At 40.2% G+C, this 15,106-nt stretch overlaps 1 protein-coding gene across 6 annotated transcripts in view; it reads left to right on the top strand.

Annotated features, from left to right (window-relative positions):
• Positions 1 to 914: 914 nt before the first annotated feature.
• Positions 915 to 15,106, top strand: part of FBXO25 (F-box protein 25) — a 30,808-nt gene continuing 16,616 nt past the window's right edge. The window contains exons 1-6 of one of the 6 annotated variants that reach the window (XM_050972301.1): positions 974 to 1,041; positions 2,617 to 2,691; positions 3,882 to 4,025; positions 10,651 to 10,760; positions 12,016 to 12,065; positions 14,952 to 15,044. In XM_050972301.1, coding sequence (XP_050828258.1) covers positions 3,889 to 4,025; positions 10,651 to 10,760; positions 12,016 to 12,065; positions 14,952 to 15,044 — 390 coding nt within the window. In that variant the 5' untranslated portion in view covers positions 974 to 1,041; positions 2,617 to 2,691; positions 3,882 to 3,888. Of the gene's footprint in view, positions 1,107 to 2,616; positions 2,692 to 3,881; positions 4,026 to 10,650; positions 10,761 to 12,015; positions 12,066 to 14,951; positions 15,045 to 15,106 lie in introns of those variants that run through there. The other 5 variants (XM_050972300.1, XM_050972299.1, XM_050972297.1 and 2 more) reach the window with 5 other exon arrangements.

Here is a 15,106-nt window from a genome sequence, read left to right as displayed (position 1 = left end):
TTAAGGATTGCTTCCAGGCAGGGACAAGATGCAGCAATTGTAGCATTGTCAATCCCATACATTCAAATAATTAAAATAATAAAGCCTTTTTCTACAGCACAAAATTTAGGACCAATGTTTACAATGTTTGAAAATACTACTTTAATTTAATATTAATGCCTTGAATTTTTTTTATAGTTTCCTCTACATTCAAACAGGTGAAAATAACTGATTTTAAGTGAAATCTGAAATGTTTACACAATCATATATTAATGATTTAAAGGTTTAAGAAACAAGGCCGTCCATAAACTTGGTTTTCTAGGCACGTTGGCGCAGGGCAGCACACAGGGGCGCACAGAGGGACACCACACCAGGGGCACCCTGCGACACCAGGTCACAGCGGGGGCGGGGGGAGGTACCAGACACACGGGTCATACCGGGGAGTCACGCTGGTCATGGAAGAGAGGGGTCACACCGGTGACACGGAGTGGGCACACCGGGGGGGGGGGGGGGGGGTTCCCCGGTTAGTCATACGGGGGTCACACCGGGAGGGGGGCTCACACCAGGGGGGGTTCCCTTGGGGTTCTCCTAAAGGGTCACACCGGGGGTCCCTAGGGGTTCCTAGGGGTCACACCGGGGGGGGGGGTGCTCCCCGGGGTGTCACACCGACGGGGTTCCCTAGAGGATCACACCAGGGGGGTTCCCTAGGGGTTTCCCGGGGTGTCACACCGAGCGGGGGGGGGTGGGGGTGTTCCCCGGGGGGCCACGCCCCGCCCCACGCGCGCCACACGCCCCGCCCCCGCCGACCAAAACATTGGCACGTGCGGCCCGCGGCCGCCCGTCACGTGACGCGGCCGGCTCGCGCCGGGGCGGAGACGGCCCCGCCCCGCTGCGCCAATGGCGGCGAGCGCTGCCGGGTAGCAACAAGCGCGGCTGGCGGCGACCAATCAGCGCGGTGTGGGGGCGTGGCCAGCGCGGCCCATGGTACTTCCGGCAACAGCCCCGGGCCCGGGCCGAGCGCCGGGCGGGGAGTGGCAGGGACGGCGGGATCGGTGCTGGCAGGTGAGCGTGGCCCCTCCTGGCCCGGCCGGCAGCAGTGTCGGGAGGACATCTGTGGGGCCGTGTGGGTGAGCCCCGTCGGCCCGCGCGGGTGGGGCTGAGCGTGGGCGGTCGTGGCTTGAGGGGTTTGGGGTTTGCTCTTAAGGGCATGTAGGGCTTGAAGGAGTGTGGGGCAAGGGTTAAAAGTCAGGGTGGGCAGATGGGGCTGGGGCCAGGCGGGACGGGCAGTCTGGAGGTGGGTGTGTGGAGCCTGCCTGGACGAATGGGGTGTTGGGATGTCACTAGGCTGTGTGAGGATGGGAGCCAGCGTGGTTTCACCAGGGGCAGATCCTGTCTCGCAGGTCTGGTGGCCTTCTGCGGTGGGATTTCAGGGTGGGTGCATGAGGCCATACGGGATCACACTGTGACCGATGTAATTTGCCTGAACTTGTGAAAAGCATTTGACACTGTCCCACGCAAATTCCTTGTTTCTAAACTGGACAGACATGAATTGGACAGAAGGACCCCGCTGGGTAAATAAGGAAGTAGCTGGATGGTCTTCTTCAAAGAGTTCCAGGCAACAGCTCTGTGTCCAAGTGGAGATGAGTGACAAGTGACATCCTTGAGGGGCTGGGATTGGGACTGGGCCTGTTTAACATCTTTGTTAGGCACATGGGGAGTGGAATTAAGTGTATCCTCTACAAGTTTTTGGAAGGTACCAAATTGTGTAGTGCAGTCGACAAGCTGGAGAGAAGGGATGCCATCCAGAGGGACCTTGACAGGACAGAAATGAGTGTGTGCAAACCTCCTTAAACTTAGCAAGGCTAAGTGCTAGGTCCTGCAGCTGGGTTCTGGCAGTCCCAAGCACAAGTAAAAGATGGGTAGAGAATGGACTGAAAGCCATTTTAAGGAGAAGGACTCAGGGCTTCTGCTTGACAGGGAACTCAACGTGAGTCAGCAATGTGCACTTGCAGCCCAGAGAGCCTGAGGTGTTCTGGGGTGCACCAAGAGACGTGTGGCCAGTGAGACAAGGGAGGTGATTCTGCCCCTGTGCTCTGCTCTCCTCATACACCACCTGCAGCTGTGGGATTCTCACCATAGGAAGGCTGTGAATGTGTTACAGAGAGTCCAGAGGAGGGATGGAGCACCTATGAGCACTGCGTGAGAGAACTGGGATTGTTTAGCTGGGTGAAGACAAGGCTTTGGGGAGACCATTAGAGCAGTCTTCCTGCCCTTTAAAGGAGTGCTACAAGAGAGCTGGAGAAAGAGCCTGTACAAGGGCCTGTAGTGACAGAACAAGGCAGAATGGCACCAAACTGAAAGAAGGTAGGCTTAGGTTAGGTCTTAGGGAAAAGTTCATTACTGTGAGAGTGATGAGGCACTGGCACAGGTTGCCCAGAGTAGTGGTGGGTGTCCCATCCTTTTAAGTGTTCAAGGTCAGATTGGATGGGGCTCTGAGCAGCCTGGTTTAGTGGAAGGTGTCACCCAGACTAGAACTGGGTGATCTTTAAGGTCCCTTCCAACCCAAACCATTCTGTGATAGAGACACCAGTATGAGGGGAGTACTAAACAACTTCTTATCGTTCATATTATTCCTAGGAAGCAGTAAAAAGATTGGAAAAGGAATAAAGTTGGTTGCAACTGGAGGAATGGATGCTGTAAATTTTGGAAAAGGTACTTGTTAGGAGCAGAGGAAAGCTGAGTTATTAGTAGGAAGGAGACTTTAGTCATTCCTGAGGCCTAGGCAATGCACTTTGTTTTGCATACTATGCAGATTTTTAAATAAAGAAAAACCTAGCTGGCTCACTCAGCCTATTTTTCTTCTGGCTTTTTATCCTCTTCTAGCAAATGTATTGGGCAAATGCTGGTCAAGAGTGCAAATGTTTAAATAAATTCATTGTGGTGTTTACTGATGGGGCCTAATATTTTTTTTCAAGTAGAAAAAATATTAGAAAATGCATGTTTGTGAGGACCAAAGCTGTTGCTGTTATATATTAACAAATGTTTTTAATATGATAATGCTATCTTCCCTCTATAGCTTGCATGTGAAATCTCTTGTTAAACTAAGGAGCAATATGTTTGTGTGATGAATGGGAAGAAGAGAGCAAAAGCTGGCAAGGTTATAGTCTTCAAAGTGTAGAAAACTGCCTTGTTCAAATTCTTAATGTGTCAGAAATGAATCTCACTTTTGAAAAATGGTAGCAGAACACTGTTTGAGCAATATAGCTGTGATGACCTATGTCTGTTTGTAGGAATTTCTGCAGACGTGTCACAGTGGACTTTGCTGCAGTCTCCTTTAGTCCTGGTATCTGCTTAATAGGCTGGCATGGGAGGTGGCCTCAAAAACAACATAAAAAGATTTTTGTGAATGTTAAAATTCCTATCCGAAACATCACTACACATTGTACCATAAACTCCATATTTGTAAGGATTAAAAAAAAAAAAAAGAGCAACATTGATTTTGTGAGCTGTCAATCTCTTTAAAACCATTTATTAGTCAGATATGAAAATCAGTAATCTGTTTGATCATGACAGAGCAGATTACACATGATATAATGGATATAATTTTCTCTTTTTGGTATCATTCTGTTCATGGGCTACCAGGATATTTTTCCTTGTTCTCCAAGGAACAAGGAAATCTAATGATCTTGATCTAATAAAATGCTGAAAGACAAGAAGAATGTCATTAGAGAATAAAAAAATCTACTTAAACCACTGGATCTGTTTCTTTAAAGGATGATTTACAGACAACTTTTATCAAGATATTTTCTTTTTAAGGCTAAAGAGAAAACTGAAATAATGACAGAAATTTTGAGACTTTTAAAATAAATAATAGACAAAAATTATCTTCTTGCTGCTTATAGAGACACCATGCCATTTTTGGGCCAAGACTGGAGATCCCCTGGATGGAGATGGGTTAAAACAGAAGATGGATGGAAAAGATGTGAAACCTTTAGTCATGCACTTGAGGATGGGAATAATCAGCTGAATGATATCAGCCACACTGTGTAAGTTAAAAAAAAAAAAAAAAGTGATTCTGCATGAATTAATAGCAGGTGGGAAGGCAAAATTGACTTAATTTCCATTCAGATTGCAACTGTTTGTGGTAGCTGATGTCATCTGTATACAAATACAATCATGTGTTTTCTTAGGCAGACAGGAGACCCCTGTGGCGACTGTCTTTTGTCACTGCTTTGTGAGTTGCTTATTTGAAGCAGCCAGATCCCTTCTTAGCCTACATGCCTTTCAAAATAATAAAGAAATAAATGCTTTAAAAAAACCCAACAAAAAGCCCTCCCCCCCCAATGCCTATTGAGTACTATTTGAAGGTAACAGTGACACTTGTAACTTGCAAGTGCAACAGGCATATTGAACCTGAAAGTGAATGAAGGCTTTCTGCTGAGTGGGTGTTGGATTAGTTTGTGGCAGCCCTAAAATGCCTTTGCTCCAAATATACAATCAGTAGTAGCTTAGTGCTCATTCTCTAACACAATAGATGACTGTGTGTGCTCCTGAAGGACAGGTGAGAAAGGGATCAGGTAAATAAAGTAATACTTGTGGCAAATGGCTACAGGCTGGTGTGATATAAATAATTTTGTCAAAACAAACTCCTCCACAAAGAAGGAATTCTCAGGGGTAGGATTCTTGGTCATAAATTCCAGCATAATGTGCTCATAATGAGGAAAGGGGACATGTGGTGTTTTGTTGTTAGTCCAGTAAAAGATAACTCATCTGGTTTAGAGAGGGATTTACTGGGAAGCTAGGACTTGCTGTTGTCACACACCTGTGTTTTCTAAATTTGTAAAACAATCCTCAAGGGAGTTATCAAGCAGTGAAGCATTATTATTAAGCTTAACCTACTGTTTCCTTCATGCCTTTTTTTCCTTTTGTGTTAATCTGTCACTGATCTCATTTGGGCTTCTTTATCCACACAGTCTGGCCACTGTGGATAAAAAACTGTGTCTGGAAGAATGTTCAGTAAGCCCTCTAACATAAAAGTTGCCTTAAGTACCTTTGAAAAAAAATCTTCTCTCTTTTATATCTTTAATAATATACTTGTCAAAGTAAGGAAAATCTAGTAAGTATTTAGCATTTGTGCAAATTGCTTCAAAAATAAATATCATGTAGGTTGCTTAATTAATACTGTTTGATAAGTATGAAAGGAATTATCAGTCTTTGTGAATACCATGAAGACTTCTGCTCTATTGTGTATGTGTATAAATGTATATCTGCATCTTTTCCCCAAAGAGCAAGGTGAAGTATTTTTATGGCTTCTTTGAGCAAAAATACTGGATTTTTTTTTTTTTTTTTTTTTTTTTTTTTTTTTTTTTAGTCTTGGAAGACCCTAGAATTGAACTCTTCCGGAGTCAAAAACTGTGGCTTTAATTTTTGATTCTTTAATTTTACTTCTGTCTATTCAATTAAAAATGTATGTTGTTCAAAGTTGGACTAGAGAATTCAAGTTGATACATCTTGGCATTGTAGCACTACTTTGCAGTAATTTCACTGCACTTTGCACTTTTAACTTTGGATCTATGATTGTAACTAGAACTTCTTATATGCCAGTTAAGTTCTGCCACTAAACTGCAATTAATGTCTATTTGCACAACATTATGGAACAATTTAGGGTGGAGATGACCTCTGAGCCTCATCTGGTTGAAACACATACTTAAAGCAAGGCCAGCTGAGGTTGCGTTCTGTAAGGCCTTGCCCAGTTCAGCTTTGTGCTTTTCCAAGAATGGAAGTTCTTTTCTGGCTTCCTGTTCTAAATTCTGTTACTGCCAATGTTATTTTTTTGTTGTTGCTGTTGTTATGCTGTCCCATGTTGTATCATTTCTCCCTGCCCTCTTCATTCCAGTAAGAATTTCTCTTATCACAGGTTGTGTCCATTACCACTTGACTTACTTCTGCCCACCTCCTCCAACCTTACAGTCTCACTCCATCTTATATATAGCCTCATATTAAAAACTGACAGCAATTAGATTTCCCTCCAGCACCAGCTCCTAGAACTGAGCAAGGTCAATTCTCTCTACCCTTGTGCACCACGTGCTCCAGTAGCTTGGTGACTCCCTACTGGAGTTGTTCCAGTATGACAATGTTTTAACTGTACTGGGGGGCCCCAAACTAGACACAGATGAGTACTCATGCCAAATAAAGATGGATGTTTGCTTCTTTCAGTCTGCAGGATACACTTTCCATAGCTCAATCCAGGGTGCAGTTGGCTTTACACAACACAAGGGCACACTGCTGACCTGTTTTCAGCTACTTATCCTCAAGACTCCTGGCTCCTTTCCGGCAAAACTGCTTCCTATCCAGTCTGTACCCAGGCTTGGGGTTTTTCTGTGTCATGGGTAGAGTACAGCAGTGTAAGATGTGCTGCTGGCTGGATCTTTGTACCATCTTATGTATTTGGAAATAATCATGGTGTATATTGAAGATAACTCAGCTTAGGAGATTTGTTAACATGATGTAGCACTAAAGAAAAATGAGACTTGATAAAGTGCTTCCTTGTAGAAGAAACATATAGTAAACAGTGCAAAATTACTTATTTGTCTCTCTTTAAGCTGCCCTGTGCATAGGGATGATGGTATATGCCAATCTGGCAGTTCTAGCAGGATTTTGTTCATTTATATCCATTGTGAGGAATAATCTTTTTCAGTAAAATATTCTGTAAGAATTTCTTCTTAGGTTAGTGCTTTAATATTGTATTTAAGGGAGCAGTTATAGCAGTTTTCCTTTATAAAAAATAAATTCAAGCTATGTAGTTGAACTAAACCCTTTCTAGTTTTGCTCCTATTCTCTTCCATGAGAGAAAATGTAGAGTTGCTTGCCAAACGTTGTCCTTTACCAATTGCAAATACTTTCTCTTCAGAAATTACAAAGATCTAATCTCAAACAGATTCAGAAATAAACCTTAAAGACACATAAGTTACTTAAATTGAAGAATGTGTTCTTGTTAAAATAGAACTGCAAACTTTGCTTGATTAGTCATCCAATGGCTTGTGAATCCAGCTGCTGAATTAGTAAAATTGGTGGACCTAATGGTAACCATGCTTGAACAAATATAATCACTTGTGCAGTTTTAATTATTGGCATAATAAAACAGTTTTAATTATTGGCATAATGCTTGAATAATTGCATAGATCTTTTAGGGAAATGAAGATGGAAAAAAAAAAAAAGAGACCATCACTTCAGTAGGTCTTACTTATTTGCCTAAGAGTGCCTTGTGTTCAAGGTGCATAGTAGCTGGAAATGTGGCTTGGGCTGTGTGCAGTCAGGCTCTGTGGTGTGAATGCTGGCCATGACTGCCTGTAAATTGAAGCAAAGATAGATGCTTCCAGTGCTGTGGCACTGTGTCCTTGAAGCCTTGTGGTGGAGAGAAGCTTGGTGGGGGTGGAACTGCCTTACAGAATTGTATGCAAATGTCTTTCATTAGCCTGCAGTTTTATGTGTTCCTTTTGAGGCAAAAGAAAGAGAATTAGACTAATCAGATTTTCGTGATGGTGATATTTACTTTTTTATGTGTTAGATTCATATGAACAACTTGGGCTGGTAAGGTATTCATTTCAGTCTGTGGTGTCTCTTGTCTAATTCTGTGAGACACAGTGTTCACAAGAGTGATTTTGGCACTGGGTAGAAGTCCTTTGATTTGAATCTATGATCAGATAATGTTACAATATATTTGTCAAATGACAAAATCTTTTGGGGCGTGCGCTTAACTCAGGATTTTCCGTGGTCAAGCTGTGAAAGTCACTTCTAAAATAATGTGCCTCTGTAAATAATTGCATGAGTTGAAGGCCATGTAAAAAGAAGCAAGGGGATGAGGGGAAAATAGTTGGAGCTTAGATAGCCCTGTCACATTTTCCATCATTTTAAGTGTCATACCCAAGAGGTTATTTAAATACTGCTATGAAGTTACTTCTTTTGGAAAAACTGAAATTGTTGCATGATCTAAGATATTATAGTTCTAAGGACACCAGGTACTTTGCTTTTAAAAGCTTTAGAATAATTTTTTATTAAGTGTGTCATCAAGACAAGAGAGTAAGAATAGCTGTAAATTGGCAGTATTATGTATGTATTTAAATCCTGCCAGGTGCACTCAAATGTCACATGCAGTATTATAATAAAAACACTAAATTAAGGCTTCTGTTACACCATATGGCACGTGAAGCACTTGATTTGGTTTCTTGCATCTTAGCTTGGTGTTTGAGGGGGCAGGTGTGGCTTTTGGAACAGCACAGCAGCTTTATTACTTGTCAAGCAGCTCTGCAGATTTCTGGAAAGAATGCTAGCAGTCACTGGGTAACTCTGTGTCTCTGTCCCATTCTTCTGATGTCTGTGGGACCCTTGCTTTCATTCATTGTTTTCAGACTAAAGGTTTGTCAAGAATGGTGTTACAGTAGGGAAAAACTCTCTGTGAAGTGGGAACATGAGGAAATAAAGATCCTCAGAAGTCACAGTCCAATATGTCTTTTCTCTAAAGAGACTTAAGGAATCACAGAAAAGTCACAGGCAAATTTGAATGCTAGATAAAGGTGTTTGAAATAAGTCTTCATCTTCACAATTCCTTACATTTATTGACTTCTGAAGCTGCCTTAGTTATTTATATGATGCTTGGGGAAGTGGAGTGTCAGGAGTGGGATTCAAATCATTTCAGGTATGTTACTGGCCTAAATTACTTTCTAGGGACACTTGGATCCAGGAACAAAAGTAGGAATCTTTCCATATTAGCCTTCCTCTTCTAAGCAGGCCTGCAGGAATGTGGCCTCCCACCTTCTCCCCATTGCTTGCCCTGGGTCAAGGGGTATGAGAGAGTTTCTGAGCTGCTTGGATTATGTAGCAGAGTATCAGGACCTATCTCCCTGTCTTGTATCTGTTGTTAGGATGATAAAACTCTGGGAGCTTTGGGCTCAATTTCTGGTTCTGTAGCAACTCTTCAGATTCTGACATAGCTTCTCACATGATGTGGTGATGCAGCCAATATGTTAAATCATAATTAAATTCATTTTAGTAAGTTTAGAGATTTCCTATATGATAGCTTTGGGGTGGAAAACCCCACAAAAACAAACTGCTGGATTGGAATGTTACATAATTAAATAACTTGTCTTGATGTTTTGTTTTGTCTCTTGCTGGTTTCTTCCCTCTGAACTCTTTTGCTGTTTGGCCAGATGTGATATTTGGCACTGTTGTATAGAATATTTAAGGTGTGGAGTTTTTATCCTCTGCTTTAAAAATATTAAGGACAGAAATAACACAGTTACCTTGTGTTGAGCACTATCTGAATGCAGTAGTATGTTAGGTTTAAATTCTGAAAAAAACAAAAAAGCTTAGATGAAATCAACTTGTGTATCTTCAAGTTGAGCTAGCATGTACTGATTAGAACAATTCAAAAGCCAAAAATTTTTTACGTTGTTGCTTTAACAGATGGTTCAAACCTGAAAATTTTAACTCTGTAATGTAGTAGCAATAGACTAAAATATTGATTTTTGTCACTTAATGCCTAGATACAGGTTGTTTTCGAAGAAGCTTCTATCCTTCAGTTTACAGTGTTCAGTTGTTTTAATCTAAATTCAAACTGGCAGTGATAAAAAGCAATTTAGATTAAAAATAGTAACGAATGTCAGGAGTTTCAAATACAACTTTGTTGCCAAACAGCAGTAATGTAGAAATATGTAAGTCCTCCAGTTAAACTTCATTACCATGTATCCTTCATTATTCTTATCTGTGCAAGGCTGTGGCCTTCGTATGAAGTATCTTCCTTCTCAGTGCTAGAAAAGAGAACACCCATTCTTATCTTTGTTGCTGGTCCTTATAGTTATCTGCAGAAATGGAATGAAAACTTCATGAAGCTGTGTAGATTTCCTATAGCACAGTTTTAAATGCATATACATTCTAGAAATGTTAGCTTATTAAGAAAGATTTTCAATAATTTATATGTGTATTTTTTTTTACATTCACCCTGTGTTTGATCTACACAAGCATTTGGTGTAGTACTCCGTGTTGGGTTACATAGCTAACTGTCAGAAGTGACATAGGTGGAGTTGAGTCTCTCTGGCAGTGACAGACCACTTGGCTCTTGATGCTGTACAAATCATTGGTAAAAAAGTGCCATGACACCTGTAGTATGTGCAGAGCTGTGAATCACAAGTGTCTTATAAGAAGGACTTTCTTAGCCCCAAAGGTGACAGTAAGAGAGATGTTCATTGCTGGCTTTCTGCCTGTGCAAGGATGTGCAATAATTCTTAACAGGCTTTTCACCTGTGTGCAGTTAAGGCTTGGGCCACTTCAAAAAATGGATTTTTGTACTCCAGAACTTTGCAGAGTTTTACAGTTGTCTAGCTAGTACTGTCTCCTTAGTAGTCCTTCCTGAATGTCAATAATGATTTTCAAGGTACCTCTTAGGAAAATACTTTCATGTATTAATCACTTTGGCATAAAATTCAACCCCTCTGGGAAGAAAAGACAGCTTCTCTCCAGATACATGTTGCTATAGACAATGAGGTAGAGGATCTTACTTAAGAGCATGATTTTTTTTTTCCCCCCCAGCTGGTAGACTTTATTGCAGAAAATTGTAAGATGCATGCATCTTTAATATTTAATTACTGCTATTCTAATTAGATGTTTTTATTTCAGTATCATAACTGGAGATGATGAGAATGAAGAAGTGTACAATACTGAAGACTGTGAGTTTGCAGCCAAGAAAAGGAAAAAAGATCATTTTAGGAATAACACAGATTCTCAATGTAAGGCTGGGATTTTTCATTTATTTTATAAGACTCATGTAGGTTCAGAGAAATGTTATAATAGTCATGTATACTCACCTATAGAGTAGCCTTCCAAATTATGGCTATTTCTGTATTGGCAACAAATTCTAGTGTCAAAAGTGATATGTCTTAACTTAAACTGTGTTATTGATCATTTATTGCATTGGATGTTATGTTTTGTGGACTAGTTTTAGATTAAATTCTTCTGTATGCTAATGGGTGCTTCTGCTTCCCAAAGCACATGGTTTATTTTGTTTATTTCAAGTTCTAATTAGTCAACCAACCCCAGAATCATAAATAAATATATTTTGTCATAATAATCATGTCTCTTGATAAAGATTTGATCAGTCCTGAATTTCTTGGAGACAAGTCCCTTTTAAAAAAATTAAGACATGAAAACCATTTTATCAGTTCTCCTTTGTAAAATATTGCTTGTACTTTGGACTGCAAATGTGTATGACAGCAAGTAAATTACTGAAGCAGAAAATTTGGTAGAGTACATAAAAAAGGTAAGTTGGTTAGCAGCTACTTAGCATTTCTAATGCTTTAATCGTGGAATGATCTGTTATTTGCATATCCCCAGAATTGTTAGAGAGATGGTGTTGCAGAAAGCTGCAAGCTTCTCCTGGCTTGTCCGAGTTTCAGGTATTTCAGAAGATTCAAGGGCTTGTATGTCTCATTTGACAACATGCAAGACTTGGAAAAGCTGATTGCCTTTATTGGTCTTGTATCCTTGCCTTCCCTGCAGTCTTCTGCAGTTAGTTGAACCACGTCAATGTAGAACGGGCACCTGTATGGAAGAAAATGGATTAGAGGGGTGGAATTGTCAGGAACAGAAGTTTTGTCTACATCTGCTGTACTTTGAAATGCTAAGGAGCCTGTTGTATAAAAAAAAAAAAGTCAAGAGTTATGTAGGACCACTATTATGTCAGTGGTTGGTCACAGCTGACAAAAGTTGTCATTCCTCTGCCAATTGTGTGCCAGCTCTTGTGGTTTTAAAAAAGCATTAATATAACTTTTCTGTTATTTTCATAAAGTCCATATCTTGTGACAATTTTTAGTTATCTTTTCCATCGTTTATAAACTTCATTAGTAAAATTGTTCTGCTATCTTATGAAGCATTTTATTAAAAGTTGTATGTTTAGTTGAGTTTCTGGAAGGCATTAACTAATGTGGCTGGAAGGCATTAACTAATGTGGAAGCCTAAAATTACTATATTTTGATTTTATTTTAGGTTTTTATCGTGAAAAGTGGATTTATGTTCATAAAGAAAGCACCAAGGAAGTAAGTCTGCACGGCATGGGTGAATTTCTACAATCTTTGTCATTCTTAATTGACAGACAGTAAATTGAAAAAAGTATTTTTGCCATGTAGTCTTAGGGGCTATGCTTAACTCTCTTCATTGGCAATGCTGGACACCTGCACATGGTGAGGCAAAGGCAGCTGGCGGTGACTTCTTGGAAGGTCTTTGTGGTAGAGATATGAGAACTTGCAAGAACTTGCAACTTCTTCACTACTTATCCAAGCCCATCTATCTTTACTGTCTCTTTGAACTAAAATTGAAAGTATTTGCAAAACCAGAGAAATATCTCCAAAGAAGTTGCTTGCAGGCAGCCACCTGATATTTTGGGATCTTGGTGTAAATTTGAATGGAAGTAAGTAAAACATCAGTTTCAAATTTTACAGAGAGGATCATTATTTTCAACAAAGTCCACATGCTTTCAGTTTGGGATATAAACTATGTCATGAAACTGTAAAGGGAATATGAAAGCTCTTGGAGTGATCTCTTGGAAAGTTAAAATACATCCATTGTATGTAGAGATTAAACTGTCTTGAAGTGTGAGTTTCATTCCTGTGCTGATGATTGCCATGGCTATCTGGGATATGTGGAACTGGAACACCAGTAAGGAGGTTTTACATCCATGTGGTAATGCCAGCCAGGAGAGGGGGAAGGAGGTGAGACTGATGGCTGTAGTCATGCAGGCAAAAGTAGCTTTGCATTTTAGAGCTGAGAGAGACAATGCAGAGCTTTTTACTCAGGAAGGGCATGCTGTGGAGGAGCGCTTACATAAAAGGACATTCTGCAAGACTTTGCAGACCTTATAGATCAGTGACGCAGAAACTCCCCATTTACATCTGAAGGGAACTTTAGAGCCCTCTACCAGATTCACAGCCCTCTTTCTGCTTTATCTTCTAGATTAGGTTACTTAGATTGGTCTGTAAAAGTCTCAAGCATGCTTTTTCCCTTTGTGCTGTCCTAAATTAGGGTGATGAGGTTAAGCTGAGGTTTCAAAAGTAAATTGAGGCCGAAATACAAATAGCCTAAAATCATGCATTGATGTCCTTCATAACTCATATATAGAGGGATTATTTTTTCCCCTACTTGTGCAGAAGTTGGTGTACTAGTGATGTGTGAGTATTTGCTTCTGTTCCTTGTCCATTCAGAGAGCAGACAAAATATTTTGGTTACCTTCTAATATTTGACCATTCATCTTTCAGGTTTATTTGGGTTTTTAGTATAAAAAAATAAACCAGAGATGGTTAGAATTAAGCACTTATTTTTCAAGTAATTATTTGAATACATATAAAAGCTTAGAGTAGTAAGGAATTGAAAAAGTAGCAAGGAATTAGAATGCATGAACTGAAAAATCCAGAGCAGCAATTTAAGCTAATTTATAGCATAATTTGGAGGTTTTCTTACAGGTTATAATCTTTCTTGATTTTGAAATAATGGTCTCACAACTAGAAAGCATTTTTTCCCAAGCTGGGTACTTTTTCTTAGGGCAAAATGACAAGATAGGAAGATCTTGATAAGAAACATATGAAACATGCTATGGGAGAGCATTGAAATTAAAACCAAAACAAGTGTGGCTGAAATGAAATTGGAGATGTTTTTTGAATAATTTTGTCATGATGGTACACTGAGAAAGGTGGAGCTGTAGCTTCATAGCAGTCTGTTCAGGGAAATGTCTCTTATGTTAATGTTTTAAGCATGACCTAATGATAACTGTTTAGCCAGAGAACAGCCACAAATATTTCAACAATTTCAAAAATTTCAACAAAAGTTTTGTTGACTGTATGTGTTAATTCATTGCTATTAACCAAGCAAGGTGTGCATATTGTGAAGTGTGCAGTGTGCTTGGGTCTGAGGTGCATCAGCTGAATGAGCAAGCAGTGCAATCCTGAATTTGGTCATTAACCAACAGGCAGTAATTATCACCACTCTGCAGTGAGTTCTTAACTGTCCCATCCTTCTGGGGTGCATACATGGTAAGCATTCACTGGGTCACAAAAAAAGAACATTATTTGTACTTCAAAACTTGTCAATATCTCATAATTTACCAAGGGAGTCTGTCTAGGAATGAGCTTTAAATAATTATTTATCCCTGTCCTTCCCTGGGCTAATAAAACCATGATAGCACAGTGCTCTGTGGGGCTCTTTTACCAATCAGAGATTTTCCTAGCCTCAGTATATTTGCTTCTGGGCTCCAGTGTGGCTTTGTGGCTCTAAACATACTGAGTTTTCATAATCCCATGTCATTTTGGGCTGCTTCTACCACCTTAAGTTGTTCTCAACAGCCTCTGAAACTTCCATTCTCACGTTAGAATGTGAAGAAGTACCAAAGAAAAATGTACTTGCTTTTGTTCTTGGTGCTTAAAAAAAAATGTGCCTAAGCTTCTAGCACCCGGAAAATAAATTCTAGGTGTTGAGACCATTTTTTTCTTCTGATCCGAGAAGTAACTCACTGTGTTCTCACCCTCAAGTGTGAATCTCATCATTGTAGGCTCAGACAACTGTAAAAGCAAGCTCTTCCTTGTGCAGGGCAAATGGGGACTGTGATAGCCATGAGGGAGTGCCAGCATTGTGGCCATGCAAGAGTGGAGTAGATTCCCAGGGAAATCGAATACCAGTGATGCCAGATTACAGATTTAGTAAGAATTGAAAGGCCTTGCCTACATACCTGGTAGTTACTAATAGTGTATCTTGTTTCATTTAATTTCTTGTAGAACAAATAACTCTTCAGTCCAAGGCACTGTATTTCCAGGGAGCATGGTATCCATTAGCATCAGCTGCATGTCAGAATGCTTTTCTGAATGCTTTGCTCAATTTTGTCTTTGTTTCCTTCCATTCAAAGTGTATTTTTTTCCTTTCTCATTTTCCTTTCTCAGAGACATGGCTATTGCACCTTGGGAGAAGCCTTTAACCGCTTGGACTTTTCCAGTGCAATTCAGGACATCAGGAGGTTCAATTACGTGGTCAAAGTAAGCTCTTCATTTCATATATATATTATAAAAACGCTGATGTGTACAAAAGGAGTATTTTT

This window comes from Serinus canaria, chromosome 3 (assembly GCF_022539315.1).
Source record: "Serinus canaria isolate serCan28SL12 chromosome 3, serCan2020, whole genome shotgun sequence".
Taxonomy (NCBI): Eukaryota; Metazoa; Chordata; class Aves; order Passeriformes; family Fringillidae; genus Serinus; species Serinus canaria.
The sequence above is the reverse complement of the archived record's forward strand: the minus strand, read 5'-3'. Positions and strand labels throughout refer to the sequence as shown.